This window comes from Falco rusticolus, chromosome 2 (assembly GCF_015220075.1).
Source record: "Falco rusticolus isolate bFalRus1 chromosome 2, bFalRus1.pri, whole genome shotgun sequence".
Lineage (NCBI taxonomy): Eukaryota > Metazoa > Chordata > Aves > Falconiformes > Falconidae > Falco > Falco rusticolus.
This window is the reverse complement of record NC_051188.1, coordinates 33926100-33947584: the sequence shown is the minus strand read 5'-3', so window position 1 is coordinate 33947584 and position 21485 is coordinate 33926100. Positions and strand designations below refer to the sequence as shown.

General features: G+C 43.0%; 2 protein-coding genes across 12 annotated transcripts in view; one reads left to right on the top strand and one right to left on the bottom strand.

The window, feature by feature from the left end:
• Positions 1 to 1175: 1175 nt before the first annotated feature.
• On the bottom strand, positions 1176 to 19527 carry MTRF1 (mitochondrial translation release factor 1). 6 transcript variants are annotated; one of them, XM_037378435.1, is made up of 11 exons: positions 18404 to 18814; positions 14652 to 14720; positions 11387 to 11841; positions 8750 to 8841; positions 7828 to 7909; positions 7488 to 7595; positions 7224 to 7396; positions 5827 to 5944; positions 4489 to 4625; positions 2790 to 2888; positions 1286 to 1408 (listed from the first exon to the last, which is right to left on the bottom strand). In XM_037378435.1, the coding sequence occupies exons 3-11, from the start codon at positions 11820 to 11822 to the stop codon at positions 1286 to 1288; spliced, it is 1368 nt and encodes a 455-aa protein (XP_037234332.1). In that variant the 5' UTR covers positions 11823 to 11841; positions 14652 to 14720; positions 18404 to 18814. The 6 variants fall into 6 exon arrangements, with proteins under 6 accessions (XP_037234327.1, XP_037234333.1, XP_037234332.1 ...); XM_037378430.1 differs by lacking the exon at positions 14652 to 14720 and having other exon boundaries at positions 1176 to 1408; positions 18404 to 19012; XM_037378431.1 differs by lacking the exons at positions 14652 to 14720; positions 18404 to 18814 and adding an exon at positions 19418 to 19527.
• NAA16 (N-alpha-acetyltransferase 16, NatA auxiliary subunit) overlaps positions 19076 to 21485 on the top strand; it is a 78549-nt gene continuing 76139 nt past the window's right edge. The window contains exon 1 of one of the 6 annotated variants that reach the window (XR_005102810.1): positions 19076 to 19472. Coding sequence is in view for 4 of the 6 variants with exons in the window: in XM_037378429.1 (XP_037234326.1) it covers positions 19419 to 19472 (54 nt within the window). In the remaining 2 variants the exon portion in view is untranslated. The remainder of the gene's footprint in view (positions 19473 to 21485) is intronic. The other 5 variants (XM_037378429.1, XR_005102809.1, XM_037378427.1 and 2 more) reach the window with 5 other exon arrangements.

The window sequence follows — 21485 nt, the reverse complement described above, 5'->3', positions numbered from 1 at the left end:
GTTAAAACTGTTGTTTGTTTGACATACAGTAGTAAAACCTGCACCATTTAGAACTCAGTATTGAAATAATTATTTTTCTTAAAATAACTGATGTTTTCTCAGTCCTGTATCACTCATAATTACAAATAAATGTGCAAATGTAAATCAACCACATGGTGTAATTTACACTGTCACAATGAATTGATTCTTCAAGATTGGGCAGAGCAGCTTTACAGCGTAACCTGGGAAGAGCAGGATAACAAGCGAACTCCGTGCTCTAGCACATCGACCCAGTTCAGCAGAGCACTTGCATATTCTTGTGTAACGTTAAATATGGGAGTATTCCTGAATCGCTGCGTAGGACCGCTGCCTGCCGACACACATCTGCCTGTCAGCACACCGTACAACATGCGCGGAGGTGAAAACACGCACACAAGTCCTATTAAAGCCCAGTGAGCTCTACAAATACTTGGATCGCCCACAGGGACAGGCGCACATTCCCAAAGATATCAAGGCAGAAACTGAATTCCAGAGCTACCTGATTTGCTAAAACGCTATGAACTCATATCAACGCTATGAACTCATTTTCTCTGCCAAGAAGCAGGGAGCTGCCCGTTATCACTGCTGAACTCCTTCCAGAATCTCATCAACTTAATTTGAAACTAGAACATATACTTTTACATGCCACTGCAGCATGTGGTCCAGACCCACCCTAAACTGACCCAAGAATGGCTGGAAGAAAACTGGCAGGCTTCTCTCCTAAGATTCTGGCCCCTTGCCAAGATCGCTCCCTTTGCTTTTCTACAGTCACTCTAAAAAATAAAGCATCATAATATAGAGTAATTTTTAAGGGACTACATTTAGGAAGCTCACCCAATCGATGGATAAAAATAAGCATTCATGAAGCCGGATTCTAAACTATGTTTGGGGCGCACATGTTTTTTCACCTGGAGAGGAACATCTCCCAGCCCCAAAACAAAACATGCACTGCGTGGTATTTCTTCTGCTCCATCACCACGATTCTGTATCTTTCCAGCTGCAACATGGTCGGGAGAAGGACCAGCTTACCAAAGCCATGCTGCCAAGACAGAAGGTGTGCACACACAGTACTGCAAGGTTGTTCTTTTCTGCTAGGGTAGCTGTAATGAATTCAACCCATCTGCACCAAAAAATATATATAAAAAAGAGTAGTATCATACACTGTAAACAGAGGCATAGATTTTAATCAATCTATCATCTAACAAATGCATCTGTTTTATTTTGCTACTGAACACAGCATTTCTGCTTTTAACTTTACACAAGGTCTTCAGCAGCCTCCTCCTTCTAACGCCTGCAAATTTTCTAGATACTCGGTGACAGCTTCCATCTCTGCAAACTCCAGTAGTCTGTTTATTAGCTTATCCAGTGCTTCTTTCCCACTCAGAACTTCCTATGGAAAAAATAAAAACAGACAAAAGCATTACTGACTGTACGTCAGCATCATTCCGAAATGCTGGCTACTCAGACAAGATGCTCCTGGAATGCACTTTGCCTGGAGTCTTATCTTGGTGCATCCACTTGCTCGTCTTTGCGGCTTCCCCATGTGAAAGCAACGTGGCATGGTGCCCCGCAGCAGGACCTCAGCTAGCTGCCTGTGAAAAGCACAATGATTCTGGCAGCAACAAAAGGAGCTACTGGTGCCTTCCCACCATGCTTTCATGTAACCCATGCATTTACATGAAAATCCCCTAGCAAAAACAATCGAGGCTTGAAGAACCTAATTTAAATACTGTTGCTCATGCCCAGAACCAGTTCGCCTTGCAAGCAAAGCCCAGCTAACTTTTGTTAGGCAGTTCATGGTTCCAGTTTCACTCAAGAAAGTAACGAGTTTCCAACGTTAAGTAACTGCAAAGCTCAACTAACAAAAGTAATTTTTATGCAGTCATGGAACTTCTTCCCATTCTCCCCCACCACGGTACTTGTGTGCCTGTTGCCCACTCCATTAAATATCAACCATTCCATATTCAGCATGCCCTGTGGTTCCTGAAGCTACCCAGGACACCTGTGGGTACAGCTGAAAAAGTGTTGCTCCTTATGCCACAGCACTAACAGTAAACTGGATACCTAAGCCAAAATGTTGAAGGGTCTCCCTAAACTTTGTCCTATAATCCGAAACATTTTCATAAATCTAATACACAAAAATGCATTATTAGGTATTTGTTTCCCTGTAAAAAACCCCAATAAATAAATAAGATTCATGCCATGTGTAGAGATTTACTCAGAAATAAGACCTCAGATAATCTTAAAATGAAAGCATTCAGTTTCAGTTTCTTTTAACTGTGGCCTGCACGGGAAACATAAAAGTTTTCATTTTTGGCCACTCCAGCATTAGGAGGAAGAAAGAATGACTTAAAAAAACAAAAAAAACCCAAACCAAAACAAAAAAAGTCCTTCATCTCACGTTTTCCTTTTGCATGTACTAAGCTTCAAGGATCTCAAATGCCCCTTGCCCAGTTTGGCTGAGGGACTCAGAGTTCACTAAGGACTACATGCTTGATCATTTTTCATTCATATAGTAGGAGAAAAATACACAGACAAGTAGGCCAGTGAGTTATATCCTGTGCCAGTGATCTTTCACAGTATTCTACAACAAGGCAGGAAAAAAGTTTAGCGTTTCTAAGTCTACGATGTTTTGTCAGAGCACAACTGGCTATCTGATTTCCTCATATATATGAATTTTTTAATTTTTCTAAGTTTTCACTAAGTTAATTGTTTCTCCTTATGGCACACATAAGTATCTAACTTTAAATACTCTCATAAGCAACCATTACCTTGATATTGCGTGCATCATATGAGATCCTGTGGTCAGTGACTCTGTCCTGGGTGAAGTTATAAGTACGAATCCTCTCTGATTGGGCTCTTGTTCCCAACTGCAGCGAAGCAGCAAAAAAAAACTTCTATTGTATTGCGTTTTAAAAAGAAATATCAAATACTACTCTAAAACAGCATACCTAGAATAAACTTTCATGGATCAGCCTATTACAACTACAAATCTAGTGGTCACTGGTTTAGCATATGGGGTTTTTAAAATATTGTGGCATTACTAAACTGTATTGTTTTGTGATTCTGTATCACAGATCAAGTTTTTACATCCTCTAGTACATTCTGTTCCAGCTCTGTCACTGGAAGAATTGAGTAACTCTCAAAAGTCACATAAGGCAAGAGGTATGTTTATAGGAGACATTAGTTCAAAAAATGTGGTCTTATTTTTGGGGGGGTTGTAGCTCCCACAAAAAATAATGAAAGTAGGCACCGTTATTAACAGAAGCAGCACAGTCAACGTGTAGCAAAGCAGTTCCACTAACATTTGGCTGTCGGAAATTAGCACTGGAAGAGCAGTAAATGAAGAACACGAAGAGTAGTCCTCTAGCGGTAAAGTGCAAGAATGCAAACAATTTTAAAACAAATCCAGATGTAGCATTGTTGTGTGGTTAAATGCTTTATTGAAATGGAGAATTAAATGCAAAAACTGCTTAGGGAAACGGGTGTCTGCTTCAATGGGCTTTTTTGAAAATTTCACCTGCACTCAACACACATATTTTTCAAAACAAGGAATTTATTGAATAAATTCTGAAACATTAAGAAAGGTAATTTACTTTTGCCTGATTTTCTGTAGTACTCATACAAATATACATCTAAGTACTTTATGCATCTTTGAAGGCTCTCAAGCTAAAATTAATAACAAAAGATAAATGGCTTGCCACTTAGAGTGACTGGGTTAATAATATGCAAGACCAATACACTTAAATGCAACCTGCAATTAGTGATTAAATAGCTAAGCTGGAAATTTTGGAGCACTGAGTAACTCTGTAATTCTGAAGCATTTTTATTCCTGTTGATCACAGCTGAAATTTGCACTACAAATGGGAAAATACTCAAAGAAAGAGAATAGAATGATAGCACATTTCAAGAGAAAAGCACACTTAGCAGCACAACTCGAGGTAACTCTTTTTACAGAAGCTGTTTCGTCCTTAAAAGGTTACCTAAACCGTATCAAGCAAACTGCTACCTAACCACAGAGTGGCACAATTGTTGATATACTTGTTTCTTTCAGAAGCTCTATATGGTCTTATGAAATACTCTGGTTTAGAAACAGGTTAAAATACAACTTTGAGAACTTCTGATCTTAGTTTTTATGGAAAATAACGTTTTACTGATGCTCTGTTTGTGTAACTCTGGCCATAATAGGGATTCAGTACATGATGTTGAGTGTTGCCTTTTGGATAATTCCAGCTAGTCTGACTCTTCTTTCCAGCTACAGTTGATGTCTATTTTCATTGCCTGCCAGAGAAGTCTATAACAGCACTGAAGGGGGATAAGTGAAAACCGGGATTCCCATCTTAAAATACAAGAGTCTCCTTTGCACACCTTTACACACATTTATTTGCACTGTCACTGTCACTCAAAAACACCAAAAACAAATCTACAACATAGCACCCTCTCCAAATTTCAGCAATCACATGTTCTCACCTGCAGTTTTCTGGTACTTTGCTCTTGACTTATTTGTTTTTCAATGATCTGCTGGTACAGCTTAGCTCTCAGTGTCCGCAGAGCTCTTTCCTTGTTCAACTGCTGCGATCGCTCCTGCTGGCACTCAACTGCTAGTCCTTTACGGAGGGATTCAAGAAGCTCAGATCAAAAGCCCATTATAACAAAGAACAAACAAGCTAAATTAATTCTAACACATTGGGCCAATGAAACCTTCTAGAGTGCTGGTTTGTAGGGCCTTTCAGCTGTATGATAAAAAGTCATTTTAACACACTGGCCAGAACCATTAGTGTGTTTTTAAACTCTTCACAGCTGCACCAGGGGCTCTGTTCAGTGCTACAGAAAAGTCAGGGGTATTTTAAAATTTCATGAAGCAAACAAGTTTCTGACATTGCCTCCAAAAAACAGGTTCACTCCAATTAAGTATCACATGTTAAAAATGTAATTTGCACAGTCTACAGAAGCATGTTTAAAACAGCGTATAACACAAGTGTTTAAAGTCTTAGTTTAGATAAGCTCTTGGAGGCTGAAAAATGCATTATTCTAGCAGAGAAAGGTATCTAAACAAACAATACTGGCGAATCTTGAACTTAATTATGAATCATGAAATAAAGTAAAAGAAAGGTCTTTAAAAGCAATTTAGTACTTATTTTTACTTCTCATTTGATTTCTGAAACAAAAAGGCATATAGGAAACAGCTGGTTTCAGCTCACTACTAGAATTTCCTGTGCTAAAAAGATTCTGCATCTGGACAGATAGGAGCCCACTGAATTTCAATAAACACAAATCCGGAGAAAGACAGAGTGATCCAGTCTATAAAGTACCTTCCCATCAGCATGTATTTTCCTTCCTATTCAATATATGATAGCATGACCTAGCACTGAACGCAAATCTTCAAGCCTCCTTTTTTTCTTAGTCATGTAACTACACAAGCTCCAGCTTGGCAAAGCACACCCTTGGCTGTCAATGGCCATTATTGCTGAAGGTACAGAGCACACAGCACTAAATATTTCCACCTTCCATCCCATCCCTGTCACCCTCCATTTATCCCTTCATCCTTCAAAGACAGCGTATTCATTAAACGCTCCCTCTGAAGACAAAACTGGCGTAACAGCAACTTGCTGACCACTGCGCCACTGGTACATACCCCTTTTCTCACACATTGCCTGGCTAGAAAAGGGGCTGAACCAGAAGGGGCTACTTCCTTTTTTTGGTATAAGGCCCAACCCTGCAAAGACACTCTAAGAGACAGCTTGCAGAATCACAAGCTTTCTCTTCAAGACACATTTAGGGTGAAGTACCAAATACAGCCAGACTTACCTGTGGGAAGGTGTACAATTCTCACAGCACTATCAGTTTTGTTAACATGTTGCCCTCCTGCTCCTTTGGCCCTGAATGTATCTATACGCAAATCTTTGGGATCCATTTTAACATCAACCTAGAATCAAAGAAAATTACTACTTTCTGCTCATTCTAAAAATATTTGAATGTCAATGATACTCACTGTAAAAAAACCCCACAACTTCTCAAAAAATTACTCCTTTACAGTTGTTCCTGACTAACAGCTATAATTACTATACTTTTTAAAAATGCATGTCAAATATCTCTACGAAGCAAGTGATGCTTTAAATATTTCACTTATTTTTTCAAACTCTCACTCCAGGTCCTTCATAAAACAAGACATTCAAAACCCTCCTGGACGTGATCCTGTGCAACCTGCTCTAGGTGAACCTGCTCTAGCAGGGGGGCTTAGACTAGATGATCTCCAGAGGTCCCTTCCAACTCCAACCATTCTGTGTGATTCTGTGTGAAACAAAACAAAATCAACAACTTTTTTAAAAACCACTAGATTTGGCAGGAAGAGTAAGAAACAAGCAAATAATAAAAAAATACTTTCAAACAGCGTTGCAAGAATCTTGTTCACAAGTCAAGCCTGAATGATTCTTGCAATAGGGCTTAAAAATATCTAACTGAGGAAAAAATGGGTGTATCCAGACTGCAGCATTGGAAATACGAGTCCGCGATGACCTGGGCCATAGTTTGAGCTCAGTGGATGGGAAAGGAACATTCAGATCTGATCAATGTTGCAAGGAAAGCATTACAAGGAAGCAAAGAACCTGCAGAGAAAGTCTACAGGATCTGTTTTCATTTATTTTGTGTGTAAATTGCTGGTTTAAGTGAGAACTTTTGTTATCAGTGAGATCTCTGAAAGACCAGACAACACACACTCACTCATTCAAATTCAAAGCAGGTTGTCCTCGATTTAACAGAGGACACCAATAATTTAAATGACATCAAAAAAATAAAAAGGACTGGCAGAATCACACTACTGTGCAACACTGAATATTTCTTGGATATGTTTCCTGTCTTAATACATGAAGTAATTTAGAACTGGCTTACTCATAGCAGGCAGCTTTGTAGGCGTTGGGACTGGAATACTCATTGAAACGATCGTTGGTTTACATGCCACTTCAGGCAATATCAAATGTCTGCGGAGTTGCTTCTGATGACATTTAAACACGTAAGGTACAGAGGCAAGGACTACTGCTTTCCAGAGTCAGAGAACTTGTGGTTCACTTGCTGGGACTTGCACAAAGCACTTGGGTATCAGTAAAATCCCGAAACAGTAACATGGGTTTAAATAACACCCACTCCAATGCTAAAATAGAAGAACGGGGATACAGCACCTTACCACCCTTACTTAACAGCTACTTTACCTCCTCTGGCTGAGGAAGGACGATAACTGACATTGTCCCAGTGTGAATACGCTGCATTCTTGATGATAGGCCCGTCTCAGGGATTCGCTGGACTCGATGAGTTCCTCCTTCATATTTCAGATGCCTGTAGACATCATCTCCCGAAATATGAGCAGCAGCATGATGCAACCCACCTAGAGAGACAAATAATGTGTGACAAATACAGCACAGAAACACTGCTTTTAATTTCATCGTTTTGGTAGAATGTCTGAAGAACCGTTGTACCTATCTCTGCTGGCGTATAGTTCACAATGTCAAAGGTCCACCGTTTATAGTCTGCATAGTTCTGGTACATCTCAAACATTTCTTTAGTGAACTGTTGGCAGATGTCTCCTAAAAATAAAAAAGGCGCTACAACATAAATAGCAGTTCACAAAATGGCAGCCACCACTTTTTAGATTTAGTTGCAACTCTAACCACAGTCATCAGACAGATTAATATTCTTCTTTAGAAAGTGTTACTTCATAAATTAAAGTATACAAATGGCATTAAGAACAACCCGTATGAGGCTTAATGAAGGTGGATGGAGGTTTGAAGTAATCTTTACTGTGGGGACTTTGCTGACCTCCGGTTGTTCTGCCAGCTGTCACTTCTAATATGACGTGACTTCTATCATATTTTTCCTTTGGCACTAGAAGCTGGAAAAGCTGGAAAAGGGAAAAAAAAAAAAAAAGGTCATTATCTCCTTCATGACTCTGTATCTCCTCTGAATCAAATTTACAGCCAACCTTCACAATTGCCACAGCTTGAGCGTACACAACCACCGATTTCTTTCAGCAAACTAGTAAGTAGGACCAAAAAACTGTCCAGGGGCTATTGCAACGCAGTGCAGTGTGGAAATGGGTTATGCTGGTGCAAACGTAGGAAAGCTAGTTGAAAATTCAGTCCTGCAAAGTCAGGTGCCAGGTCATCTACTCCAGCCTCAACTACCTAAGAACACAAAGTTATTAGCCATAACCCAAACAAACTTTACATTAATCTTATTTTTCAGAAAGTTTCGTTTCATATTACTTTAATCTGAATGTAGAAGTGAGCCCAAACATACGAGCTTCTCCACTGAATCGTTTCGGCTACTCTGCTTATAATTAATTTCCCCACTCATGGGGTGCCATTAGCCGAAGAGAAAATGAAAGACTGCAAGTTCCAATCAGAAATCTTTCAAGAATGCATGTTCCGCTGCCACAAACAGTTGCTAGGATGTCATGTCAAGTCTCAATAGCACGGACTCACTATTTTTTTAATCCCTTTCAGCATCTGCAGACAGACAAGCAAGCAAGCAAAAATGACTAAAATAGTAATTTTCTAAGACACAATTGTCAGTTAGAAGCTTATTAATAATTAATGTTGCCACTTCTTTTTAGGGAGAATCCAGAAGCTGGACTTCTGTTTCATTAAATGCAAGTGTCAGAGTCTATTGGTAAGATCACAAAGGAATGTTTATCTGACATCTTTATTTAGAAAGCTGTGTAATTTTACCTCAGGCTCACCTTTCTGCACAACATGTTGATTTTTTTATCCAGGGCTTCCTTCTCTTCTAAGGCAAGCTCTAGAAGTTGTTTCTCGTCTCTTCCATCTAGCTCTAAATTCCAGCAACAGGAACAGATGTTAGCCAATCTCACCTAGCTTAGAACAAATTGTAATACAGCTGCCCGAGGACGGGCATTGCAGCACGTAAAAGCTTGGAGTTGCATTTTGCCAGCATGAAATACCAAGTAAGAGCAGCCCAAGCCCGGATGCATATTGCTAACTAAATGATCATATTTTTCAGGTGTGCTGGAAGGAGCAGTGGATCTCTTACCTCTCAATCTCTACTTTATGGCTCAAAGGCTGCATCACAGAGATGTCAGTCCCACCCGACAGTTATTTATTCTCAGTTATACTGATGGTTATGTCACACAGATTGATAGTCCAGTGTAAGTCCGCAAATGGATTTGACAAAATACATCAAAAACACGCTTGCAGACAAGTACCACCTCAGTTTCCCTTATTACAATTTTTCATGCAACAAAATCTTTTGTTTCTAGACTAGCCCAGAAACACTCCTCTATTCAACAATTTGTAGGCAACTCATTAAGGTGAGCACTACAAATAACGGTATGATGATAACAATGAGGTTTCTAACCTTCTGTCTCCTGCTATTCCAGAGGCCACTGAGATGTGGGAGTTATGGATGCAAGTCATCAGGATATGGGAGTCCTCACCTGGACTCTGCTTTGCTTAAGGAGATTCCCTTCCCCTCCCTTCAGCACATGAGACCACAATCTGGAGCACCATGTCCAGTTCTGAGCTCCCCAGTACAAGAAAGGCATGGAAATACTGCCGTGAGTATTTCTGCCAAGATGGTCACGGGCTGAAGCAAAGGATGTATGAGAAGAGGCCAAGAAAACTGTGTTTGTTCAGCCTCAAGGAAAGCAGGTGGAGGGGAAGTTTTATTGTACAACTACCTAACAGAAAAGACATTGAAAAGATGGAAACAGACTCCGTATATTGTGATAAAAGGAGACATAAGTGGGAATACAGAAAATACTGATGAGACATTAGGAAACCTATTTTAAGGCTAAGGGTGGTCAGACACTGGAACAGGGCCTCAGAGAGGTTGTAGAATCTCTATCCTTGGATATAGTCCAGAGTCAACTGGACAATGCCCTGGGCAACCTGCTCTAACTGGTTCTGCTTTGAGCAGGACATCAGACCAAATGACCTTCAGAGGTCCTCTTCAAACTAAATTATTTGATGATTCTGTGATTAGATTGCCTCTTCCCACATTTTAGAGCTAACCACCAAAGTAGGAAACATTCTCAAGGAAAGCCAGCAGAAACTAAACCTCTTCTGCTATGGAGGCTCCGGTTTACAGTAATTAAAGATGCTGTTCAGTTAGCATTAGATTATACACTAAGCAGAAACTTGGAAGACAGTTGGGAGTCAAGTGGAAAACCTGCCACTGCCAAAACAGGGAGCACATTCTACTTCTCATCTTTCTTCCCACTGTTCTACCAGCTGAGGAGTGGCTTTGTCTGAGATGCAGCGTAAAAGTGGACGCTCAACAGCTGAATGCATCTTCTGGCCTTGCATCACCAGTCGCCTGAGCTCTGGATTCTGCAGCAGGCCCGTGCAAGGACTGTGAGCTCCACATCTCCAGGATCTGGAGCGTGGTTCCTGTTCTCAGCACCTAACACACATGCACGTTTACTGGTGACCTCAGCAGCAAGTGTTAAGAACTGAATGGGCTGGGATGTTGAGTCAGCTTTGTGCACTGAGCAAGTACAGCAGCAGCTCCTCTGTATCTGAGCCTTTCAGTTATGCTCTGGGGTTTTCTTCCTTAAATACAAAATGTCAGATCAACACTTAAACATGGCATCTCCCGTACATAAGGGAAAACCATACACATTTCCCTAACAGTATGTCACAACTCCAACCCAAACCTACTACTGAATCAAAAGCTTCTAGCTGGTCCAAAAAGCATCATTATTAATTAGTTAAATAAACAGTATCAAATTAACTACTGTCAGCAGAGATGAAAGAATGGTCTGGTGGTGACAAATATTTTTATTCCCTGAAGGGGTCCTCAAATATTTTCAAAGAAATATCAGCTTTTGCCATTTAAATTGGAAGCTGGAAATTCAGGGCCTAATGAAAGTTCATGTCATTTGCTCAGCAAGCATAATTTTCTAAAACTTATTTTTTCAATTTTATTTACTCAGTATCTAGTTGGAATCCCATTTTAAACAATGACGGGTGAAGTCTGCATCTATCAAATGTATTAGGCTCACTAATTTTTTTTCCTTAAGTTCACACCGCTCTTGGTTCTATCAAAATGCAACCTTTAACAAACATTTCCAAACTATTCCTGCTAGATGGATAGCCCTGAGATTCCAGATGATCCCTACTCTCCCAAACCGGCAGTATTAAGACCTCAAACTGAAGTGAGGTGAGATGAAAAATGGAAGGATGTGGCTGGATGCAGAAAGCCCTAGCAGCACACAAGCTCCCAGGAGCAGGCAGGACCAGAGTGTTCCAGGGCTGGGCTGGCTTAACTTAAAAGCTTTCCTCAAAGTCTGGGCAATGAAGTTGATCACAAACACAGCTACCATTTTGAAACAAGTAAGTAGATGTGTTCTCTATACCTCTGCACATGGCTTCTAACTCTTGAACTTCTCTTTCAGCCCATTTGATTTCTTGAAATGCAGCTGCAATGGGGGACAGATTGGCACATCTTCTCCTCAGGGTTCTTTGCTCAATGTCATTTATTGAGTCAGTATTTAACAGATTACTAACTTGCTGGTATTCCTTGCTTAGAGTCTCCAGATGCTTCTGCACAGCCTCATGCTTCCACAATGCTCGAGAATCCTGATGTTTTTTCCTGTGCTGATTGCTAAAAGACAGAGCAAATCTAGCTGTGTCCAATAAAGATTCTGGCCTCCAAAACCCACAGTTCTGCAGTCCCACCACATAACCTATCTTCTTTGCAACAGGAGGGAGAAGACAGCTGTGAAGTTGACCATGACAGCAGCAATTGGCAAGGAGGCTCTTGAAAAGACAGGCCCTTTGGAAAGGTTTCATTTTCTTACTTTTCCACCACCTGAAATTAAAAGTAGATAGTACATGGACCAGTGTTATTATCTAAAAAAAGAGAGCATTCCATTTAAAAAAAACCCAAAAACAACCACAACAAAAAATCCCAAACAAACAAACCAAAACAAACAAAGAGCAAGCAAACAAAAACTGTATCAAGCCCAAATCTTGTTCTTGATTACACCAACATAAATGCAACTGTCATGGACAAAACTATTCCTGTTTTAGTCCTGATTTAAACCAGAAACTCTTATCAGCACGATTGTACTGACTGAGGGTTAGAAAAGGTCTCTTCCCTTTCCTCCTCAATTTATTTACGCTGAAAATTTTACGCTGGAAGATGTCTCTTCCCTTACCTCCTCGATTTATTTACGCTGAAAAATGGAAAAGCTATTGTAGATGCGGCTTTACAGACAACAGCTTCGTTTTGCCATATGTCTCATTGGAAAACTACGACCATTTCATACCTTACTGGTGAAAGAAAAATATTGCTGAGAGAAGACAAATCCATACTAGAGGTACACAATTCTATAGAGGCAATGTAAGATATGTCCAGTGTTATGTGCAAAACTGTACCCACTACCATAACAGGATAACATTTTGGCAGGAGAACATTAGGAACATTGAGGTGACCCTGCAACAGATTAGTCAACAGGACTACAATACACTTGCAAGAAATTACGTACCCATATACCTGCGTACTACTTCCCATGATATATTTACATATAAGTGACAAATATTTTCCATCCAAAAAGTGAATAAGAAGCTGGTACTCTGAAATGCAACCTCTGCATTTCTCTGAGACTTGGCCTACAGTTTTGCAGAACACAGGCTCCCCTTAGCATCCCTGTTGCTCTAGGAAAGACCTCTTCATTTTGTATTATCAACATTGCAAACTATGTTATGAAATTTTATGGTGCTCAAAAACTTTATATTTGAGTGCAAGGGTCTACCAAGAGGACTAAATTGAAATAATTTGTATTCTAGGACTACTCACACAGAAAAGGTTTAACAAATAAAGAAGCACTCCTTAATACCTCTGCTAGTGCCACAATCGCATCTGTCTAGGGATTTTTACAAAAAAGTGGCTTCAAAGAAAATGAGAGCATGAAACTTTTGTTACAGGATCTCCGTGAAACATACACTTCAGTTTTCTAACACAATTAGTTTTTACTCATCAGTAACAAGACATTCTATGCATCTTCAGGCATTTTATTAACAAATTACTATGGCATTCTAACTACTCAACTTAGCCACCATCCTCTCTATTTACTTTCATCCATTTGTCCACAACAAAGAAAGAGCAATACGCAGTAAAGCCAGAAGTATTGTGCCTTCCTTGCCTGGATGTCTGTTTTACTACCTTCCCTAGATTTCCCAGCCAGCAGGTGCTGTTGAACCCACAGGGCAACTTCAGCACTGCTTTAATTTACAGAAAGCCGCCGATACCACTCATGGATTGCTCTAGTGACTAAAACCAGCTGTAGAAGAAGGATCATGTTCCCTCCACCACGCACACAGCAAAAGGCACATATCTGGCTAATCATCCACAATCCCGGACTTAGTTGCTCAGGGGCACATGTAGACTCAACTACAAAAGACTTAATTCCAATGATGATACTGGAATTGCTCCAGATCAGCATGGCCCATTGTCATTTGTCAAGTGCTAACCATCATTAACTCATTTTCAAAATGTAACTATTTTAATTAATTATATTAAATACAAGCATCTAACTCAGTTTTTACTGGTGTAGTTAAGAAGCGATGTACTCAAATAATAATAGATTTGTAGTATCGCTTTGCCTGAGCTCTCAGATATAAAATTCTTGGGTTTCAATGCCTAAAAAACCCTAAGTAATGGCATGACACAGACCTTAAAGGAAGCCAGGAATTTCAAAATAACTTTCCTATGTTAAATAAAAAAGGTATCCCCTTTTCAGAGAAAAGAAATAAGCACATATAAAACTTTTACAGTGATATGAGCAGATGACCTATTAACTGCTTTCCCAACCAGATTTTAATAACTTTTTAATGTGACAAAATTACCTCGTACACATCGCAAATCAAAACCAGTTAAGCAAAAGTGACAGCTGTAATTGTCTTATTAAAGTAACAAACAAGCAAGCAAATTTATAATTTCCAGATGGGAAAGAGTTATCAATATTGTGAACACTTTAAAAGATTTTAAAAATAATTTCTAACAATCAAAGATGGTATCAACTCCATGCAACTGAATTCAGACACATAAGAATATGTAGGTACATGGAACAAGCACGTATTTCAATGCACACTGTAACAGGAACAGCTCAAGGCTGGGCCTCCAAGCCACTTCTCACACACCTCTGCCTCCCACCACAGCGACCCCGAGCAAACCCCCCAGAAGCTGTGCATGAAGTCCCCTGGCAGCCCTCCCCCACTGCAGGGGCTGAGGGTGGACAGGGAAGGCAGGGCTGCAGAGCAGGCAGGAGCAGCTGGAGGCCGCAGGGCTGTGAGGGACATGGGGGGCTCTGCTCCCCACCACCTGTCAAAAAGCTTTGGCACTCACTGTCCGCACACATCGGCGCCTGACAGATCCTGCCTCCAAACACGAGGTCATGGCAGATGGTAAGCAGAGCAGAAGAGCTCCAAGCCCCAGCATGCCTGCTAAAAACCATGACTCGAAGCATGCGTTGGCTCTGGCCCATGTGGCCAGCCCATGGAGGCACCGTACCGGCACCAAGAGTCTGTGGGTATCACTTGAGCAATGCTATCAGTAAAGGCAGACTTTGCTTTACTTTGTGAAATGCAAGCCCTGAAATAAAAAATGGGGAACGTGACCTTAAAAACAGATCTTTGTTTTCGGTATCTTCCTCACAGCTGCCCAGTAACACTCTGACTTCAGCAACACTTTGGGAGAAATGGCAAGAGTAACAACAAATGGGAATACACACTCCTGTTTCCAGCTTCTAAGCTGTTATATTACATACACTTTTCCATCTATTTTCCCAAAACATGAGCTGAAAATAAATGTCGTTTCAAATCTGGTTATTCAAAGATTAATTTCAGAGAAGTATGCATAAAACAATGATAAGTTCTACTTTATGTCAAAGCTCACTATTCGATTATATTTTAAATGGATTATTACTACGCTACTGAAGACAAATATCACTTACAAAATATTAATAAACATAACCACTCAGATTATCATTATGCTAATAGGCTGCAGCTTCCTAATAAGGTGTGTTTTAAAACATACTACCTATACACCATTTTAAAAGATAATATTCAACAGATTATACAACTACCTCCCTAATTATATTTGCATTTAAAGAGACTTAAGTAACATTGCTTTTTTTATACCTATAATCACCCAAAAAGATTCCTTCCCAGCCCCTGTTGTTCAACAGGATTTAAAAAAAAAGGTAAAAATTTGGCATTTGACACTTGTAATGTCGTTGGGGTTTGGTGAGGTAAATATTACAAAAGACTGAAAAGAAGACTTCAGACCTCATCAGCACATGAAAGACTACTAACAGCTTGTTTAGGTCTGAGGACAGATTCTGGCTCTGCTCCATCCCCTGGGACAGAAGGCAAGAAAACAGGCTAAAAGGCTCTTCCAGAGAATAGGTCCCAACCCAGAGATGATCCAAGGGCCACAGCAAACAGCACCCTGAAACCTCAGAGGTGCTTCCCAGGCCTGAGCCTGCAGTGCCACACTGTGAGAGATGTCATTGTCCAGATGTAATCCCCAACACGCATCATTATTTTTCCATTATGACTGAGACCTCTGTGAAATGAAATAATAAAATTATCCTTGCATTTGGATGCAAACTGATATCTGAATCTAAATATGCAATCTGATACTAAAATCTTGGGAAGGTAATCCATGGGAGGACAACCAAGAAGCTAATAAGTACATGAAAACTGTAAGTAGACCACGCACTCAAAAATGTGTTATATAAGAAGAGGGTAGGCCAAGGAAAATTAAATCAGCTTCTACTCCAGCCAGTGATGGTTCTTCACTAAATCCTCTGATTAAATGCAATCACAATTCAGTTTTTATTATGCCTTGCAGGCGAATTCTTCATCTTAAGTGTGAAAATTGAGACTGCAACAAACTCTCTGCTCTCCCTACTCTCCCTACCAGGCAGCAGACCATGCAGGGACCACATGGCCAAAACAAAAGCTGGACTCACTACTGTCAATAGGGCTGCCAGATACACCGCCAACCACAGGACCTAGTCCATGCATCTCATTTTCAAAACATACAAGATACACTCTTTCCCAATATTTACTGTATGCTTTTAGAATGCAATATGGGAATTGAGTACAAAGAACGGGAAATTCCATTGCTGTCTGTGCTTCCACCCCCTTTATGGTTTGCTTTGATGCCTTAAAACCTGTGTGTCCAAAGCAGCTGCCTATGGAGCCAGTGGGGACCAGGGGTTGTGGGGCAGAGGCTGCTTGGGCCAGGGTGCCACTGCCTTCCTCAGCAGCCACGGCAGCCCACAGGAACGTCAGTGCAGAAGGGAAGAATGACAGCAGAAATACAGCTGGGCTTCACGACAGACATGGCAGCCCTGTACTTTAAATCTGATAATCCTAACCTGCCAATTGCTTTAGAAACTGGAGGCAAAGAAATGGCTCATCAGACAAAACGGGCTCCAGGCCTCACAATGTGCTTGGCTTGAAGGCAGGGCCATGCCACACAGAGGCCCTTTTTTACTCAGGGGGCCCAAACTGGGTTTAGCGGTCTGCAAACATTGTGCCACAACTTCTGCAGATACCAAGTGACGTTGACAGGTCATGGATAAAGTGAGAGACAGGGCAAAATCACAAGCATGTTATAAAGTATGTATTACTTCAGTATTGCTCCCCCCTTTCGACCCCAATGGTTTGTCAACGGACTTCTGAATGCTTTCTGTTTGAAGGAAAAACTGGTGACAGAATCATACACGTCTTGAATACAGTCCTGTTTATTAACAAAGCCTTTAGAAAGAGCTTTGTTTTGCCCAGCACAGTGGGATTAAATGACAAGAAGTTTTCTTGACTGCGCTCCCAAACCTCACTTTCAACTAGAGCTCTGCCTCCCCCAAAAGCTCGTTTGTTTATTCTCTCCCAGCTAGTCTACAAACGTTTCTTTTATTGCCTCCTTGCTTTCCTTTTCTTGCTGCTTTTAACACAGATTTTTGACACTGACACATGTCTAAATGCAAATCGAACCCCTGCCTCTTATTTGCAATTTGCCTATTTCCAGACAGCGTTTTTTCCAGTATTTGGACTAGCAGGAAACAGAAACCTTTAGCTGCCAAGAACAGACTTACTGCTTCAGACCGAAGGTCCACCTAGCACAATATTTGCCTGATCATCTTGGAGATGCATCTGTTTATCACTCAACCCAACTGGAGGCATAATACGCCTTTTGCTAAGACAGAAAACTAGAGTTCATAAAGTCAAGGCTTCAGTTCGTTATAAAAAGCGCTGAATACACGCTCTGAAAATGATGCAGCAGGGCAAAGTCAAGCTGGCCATCCTTGTTGACAGTACTGCTCTGAAAAAAATCAGATAATAAACACAGCAGTACTATACCATATAGCAGAAAACAGTGAATTGGGTACAGCTTGTGGAAAATACACATACTGCTATCAGTGATCCAAGTGACTGACATCATTAGAAGTACGACCTAACAGATACACACAATAAAGATAGTCCTGCTACAAAGAAATGTATTGCAAGACCACACATCTAAACAAATGAACAAAACACCACCGAAAACTACCACCATCCACAAAAACAGTGTCCATAAACTGATGTTCAGATAAGAAGAACTAGGAAAGCATATGCTGCAGTTCTCTAATATTCTCCTTGCCTTTGATATTTTCATCTCAGAAGGCTTCTTAAGCCTACCACTTTTTTTTTTTTTTTTTAATTAATAGTCCCCAAGGTAGGCCATCATCCAGGTTACTCTCTTCCAAAAACTGTCTACTCTCTTGTTCCTTGCTTTAGCCTGAAAGAAATGCAGCTATCACATCCATCAGCTTCAGCAAGACTTCTGACAAGTCAGACGCACTGCTTGGGATCACCAGTCAATCACATAGTCACCTACATTATGAGTAACCAAAAAAAATGTGCTAAGTACACAGCTCTTCTAATTGGGTCTCGTTATACATGCTTGCTTTACTGTGGCTATTTACTGTGGCTATCTATCACGTTCTTCATCTGGGACAGTACGTGAATAACCATTTTATTACAAAACTAGTATCCTTTTAAAATATACCAAAATATAATTAAGGTTTTAAAAGGGTAATGGCATAAACAGATATTCTAATTGAAACTGCCTATTTTCTTTCCCTGTAAGATGGTCTTTTTAACTGGTTGTAACCTTGACGGTTTAACCAGTTTTCCTCCTAAGTAAATGGCCCAGGCGATTTGGTCTTTGTGTTTCTGGCTTTTTTGTTTTGGTTTGTTTTTTAAATTTTTGCGAAGATTCATTTAAGAGCAATTTCTGGGAATAACAAGAAGAAAAAATTGTTTTCAAAAGACCTTAAATGTCCTTTGGCAAAGGAGCCAAGCCATGAATAAATGCTTACTGTTCTAAGCATGCACGATAGCGCTGGCAAGTTTTACATAACCCACTGCTGAAAAATGCATTAATGCAATAGATGACATCCCCGCCTGCCGAAAGTCTGACTGCGAAGTTTGCTGTTGTTTCCTTAAATACCAGCCAGGGCACAGCGCGCACGCAGCCTCTCGACGCTCTGCAGTTTGTCTCCTCCAATACCTCCCAGGCTTTCCGGCAGCCGAGCTCTCCACAATCCCAGTTTAAGCGAGCCGCTGGGATGGCGGCCGCTAAAACCAGGTTACCAGGGGCAGGGAAGCAGGACCGCGAGCACACAAAGCCCTTCTGCCCTCTCACCCGCGGCGGCCGGCGGCAGCCGAGCGCCGCAGAGCCCTGCGCGCCCCGGCCCCGCGGCCCCCGCCCCGCCCGCGCGGGCGCCGGAGCCGTTATTTGTCACGCCCGGCGGGGGGAGCCCCTTCCCCCCGGGGCGTTGCCGAGGGCTCCCCCCCGCGGAGCCGGCTCACGGCAGGTAACCCCTGCGGGGCCGCCGAGGGCGGAGAGCTACGGCCAGCGCGCAATAAGGCTTCCCCCGAGGCCGGGCGGGCTAAGCGGATACGCGGAAGCGCGCCGCGGAGGATCCCCTCATGGCCGACGGGAGGCGGGGGGGTACGTGGGGGAAGCAGCGGGGGGCCGCCCGGCGGCGGTGCGCCTGCGCGGAGGGGACCCCGGCTGCCATTTTGCAGCGTCAGCCGAGCGGCGAGGCCTCCCCGGCAGCTGCGCAGAGGGGCCGCGCTCGCGCGCAGCGTCTGAGGGGAGCCGGCGGGGAGGGCGGTGCAGGCCAATGAGTTAAAGAGTCGCCGCCGCCGCTCGGGCAGGAATCGCGCCGCCGCCGCCCCGCGGAGTTCGGGGCTTTCCTTCCCGCCTCCCCTCCCTCGCACCAGCGGCCGTCTCTCCCGGGCCGCCCCCACCCGCGGCAGCCTTCTTCCCTCTCTCCCTCCCTTCCCTTTCCTCCCTCCCGCCGTGCCTGCCCTGGGGCCGCCCGCACCATGCCGTCCGTGCCGCTGCCGCCCAAGGAGAGCAACCTCTTCAAGCGGATCCTGGTGAGCCACCAGCCCTGCGCCTCGCTCCCTCCTTTCCGCCGCCGCTTCTCCCTCCTCTTCCCTCTCGCACGCCGGCCTTGCTCGGCGCCCTCCGACCCGCGGCGCGGGTTACTTCGCCTGCTGCTGGAGTTGGCTCCGGTTGAGCGAAAAAGGATGCGGCGGCCGCGCTCGCCTGAGGGGAACCGGCGTCGCCGCCGCCTCCTCGTCCCGGTTCGTCCCCGTTTCCGTCCTTTGTCTGGGGCCCGCCGAGCAGGCCGGGCGAGCCCCTCTCGCTCGTGTGGGGCGCCGGGAAGGGTTGGTGTCGCCCCCGGCCGGGCGAGGGCGGGAAGGAGGGAGGGAGCCAGCTACTGCCCGCCGCTCTCCCGGAGGCCGCCGTTCTCCTTCCTACCCGCCCGCCACGGTAACTCCAGAGCTGGCCCCGGCTGCGGGGCTCGGCAGCCCGCCGCCACCGCTCCGTCCTCCCCGTCCCTCCCGCCGTCAGCGGGCGGCGGCCCTGCCGGCGTGGGCGGGCCGTTACCCGCGCCCGGGGCGGCCGTGCGGGCGGCTGGGAGCGGCGGCCGGGGGGGGCTGTCACACCACCCCTGCCGGCCGCACGCCGGGGGTCTGGCTCGAGGGTCGGTTGCCGCTCACCTCAGCCGCCTGCGGACCGTGTCGCCGCGTCCCGGAGGCGGGAAGGAGCCCTCGAAGCGCGATGCGAGTGCAGCAGGGATTTGATGTTGCTAAGTCGACCTCCGCACGTACTTGGCGGTCAGTAAGAACGGCACTTTTAGTATAGAGACTAGATTAAAGCTAGTTCACTGAGCAGTCTGAAGTGAAGATGTCTGGTGGGTTAAAGTATCCCGACTCTGTACGCCCTTTGGGAGATTCGTCTCTTTTAGGTGCTGGGCTACTTCGACTCAATTACCATCTCGGGCTGATTCAGCTCTTTGAGACTTACTGGTGAAAAGGACATTTGGTGTTTGTGAGGTAACTTTTAAGAGAGAGCTTACTTTTAAGTTTCTACTCAATTGCTGTATGTTTTATAATGCTTTACTGAAAGGAAAAAAGCTCCCCCCCCGATAAAAGTACAACCCACACCAAAACACCAGGCTTCCCCTTTTGTGAACTTTTTCCATGTGATAGTAATCTGTGTGAGTTTGAGCCTCAGCAAAGTCGAGGTATTTTGTGCCAGTTGCTAGTCTGCAGGCAGAGCAGGTCTCTGCAGCACGATCATAATCTGTTGGCTGGCACAAATTTCTTTGGTTATATCAGAATTTGTTAGGTGATTTTCAATACTTCTGTGGTTGAGAGGTGGGCATTTTGGCTTCAGGAAGCTGAGCTCAAGATAAATGACGTGTAACGCCTGTGTACTCTTATGTAGCTGGTTCATTTCAGCAGGTGCTTCAGAGCCATTCCCTTTTACCTGCTTTGGGTAGTATGCAGTTTTTAGAAAGACTTCATGGTTCTTAATGGTGATGTGTTGCTTACTGCATGCCTATGGTATGCATCTTAGTAAGTCATTCTAGCACTCCTCTTTCTCTCTGCTAAAAATAAATGACTAATATTAGAACAGTTAAGTGATTATTCTTACTAGTAGCAAACAAGTTCACAGTAGCAGTCACTTTGTAGCTTTTTCAACTGAAATAGAGAAGAGCTTTTCTAGACATTTGTTTTTGTATGAAGCAGGGGAGGAAAAGAGGTGCATAAAACTTCAATGAAGCTGATACAGAAATTTACTTCAGGAGTAAAATTCTCAGGAAATCTGAATTTCTCAGCCTTCAGGAAGTTTAACTAGTCACAGTTCCTGGTGTTAATCACAAACGTTTACTTCTTGGCTTGCTACTTCATAGATTAATAAGTCTTGAAGCTTGATTTTTGTACTATTTTTTCTAGCTAGCTTTGGCTTAGTGGTGCACTTTTTCTGCAATACTAATGTCTGTGTAGTACAGACAGAACCCTTCAGTTGCATGACATGTTTCAGAGTATTTTAGTGTAGTAGTATAGCTCGTAGTGCTAAAAGCTCTTTAATGGAAG

Excerpts from the sequence above, each read along its gene's own strand:
- MTRF1 (XM_037378431.1), bottom strand. The coding sequence starts at position 11,822 with ATGAAACCTTTCCAAAGGGCCTGTCTTTTCAAGAGCCTCCTTGCCAAT. Across the intron at positions 8,842-11,386 it reads GTTAGAAGCCATGTGCAGAG|AGCTAGATGGAAGAGACGAG; the intron begins GTATAGAGAACA and ends GCTGGAATTTAG. Across the intron at positions 2,889-4,488 it reads AAAGTACCAGAAAACTGCAG|TTGGGAACAAGAGCCCAATC; the intron begins GTGAGAACATGT and ends GCTTCGCTGCAG.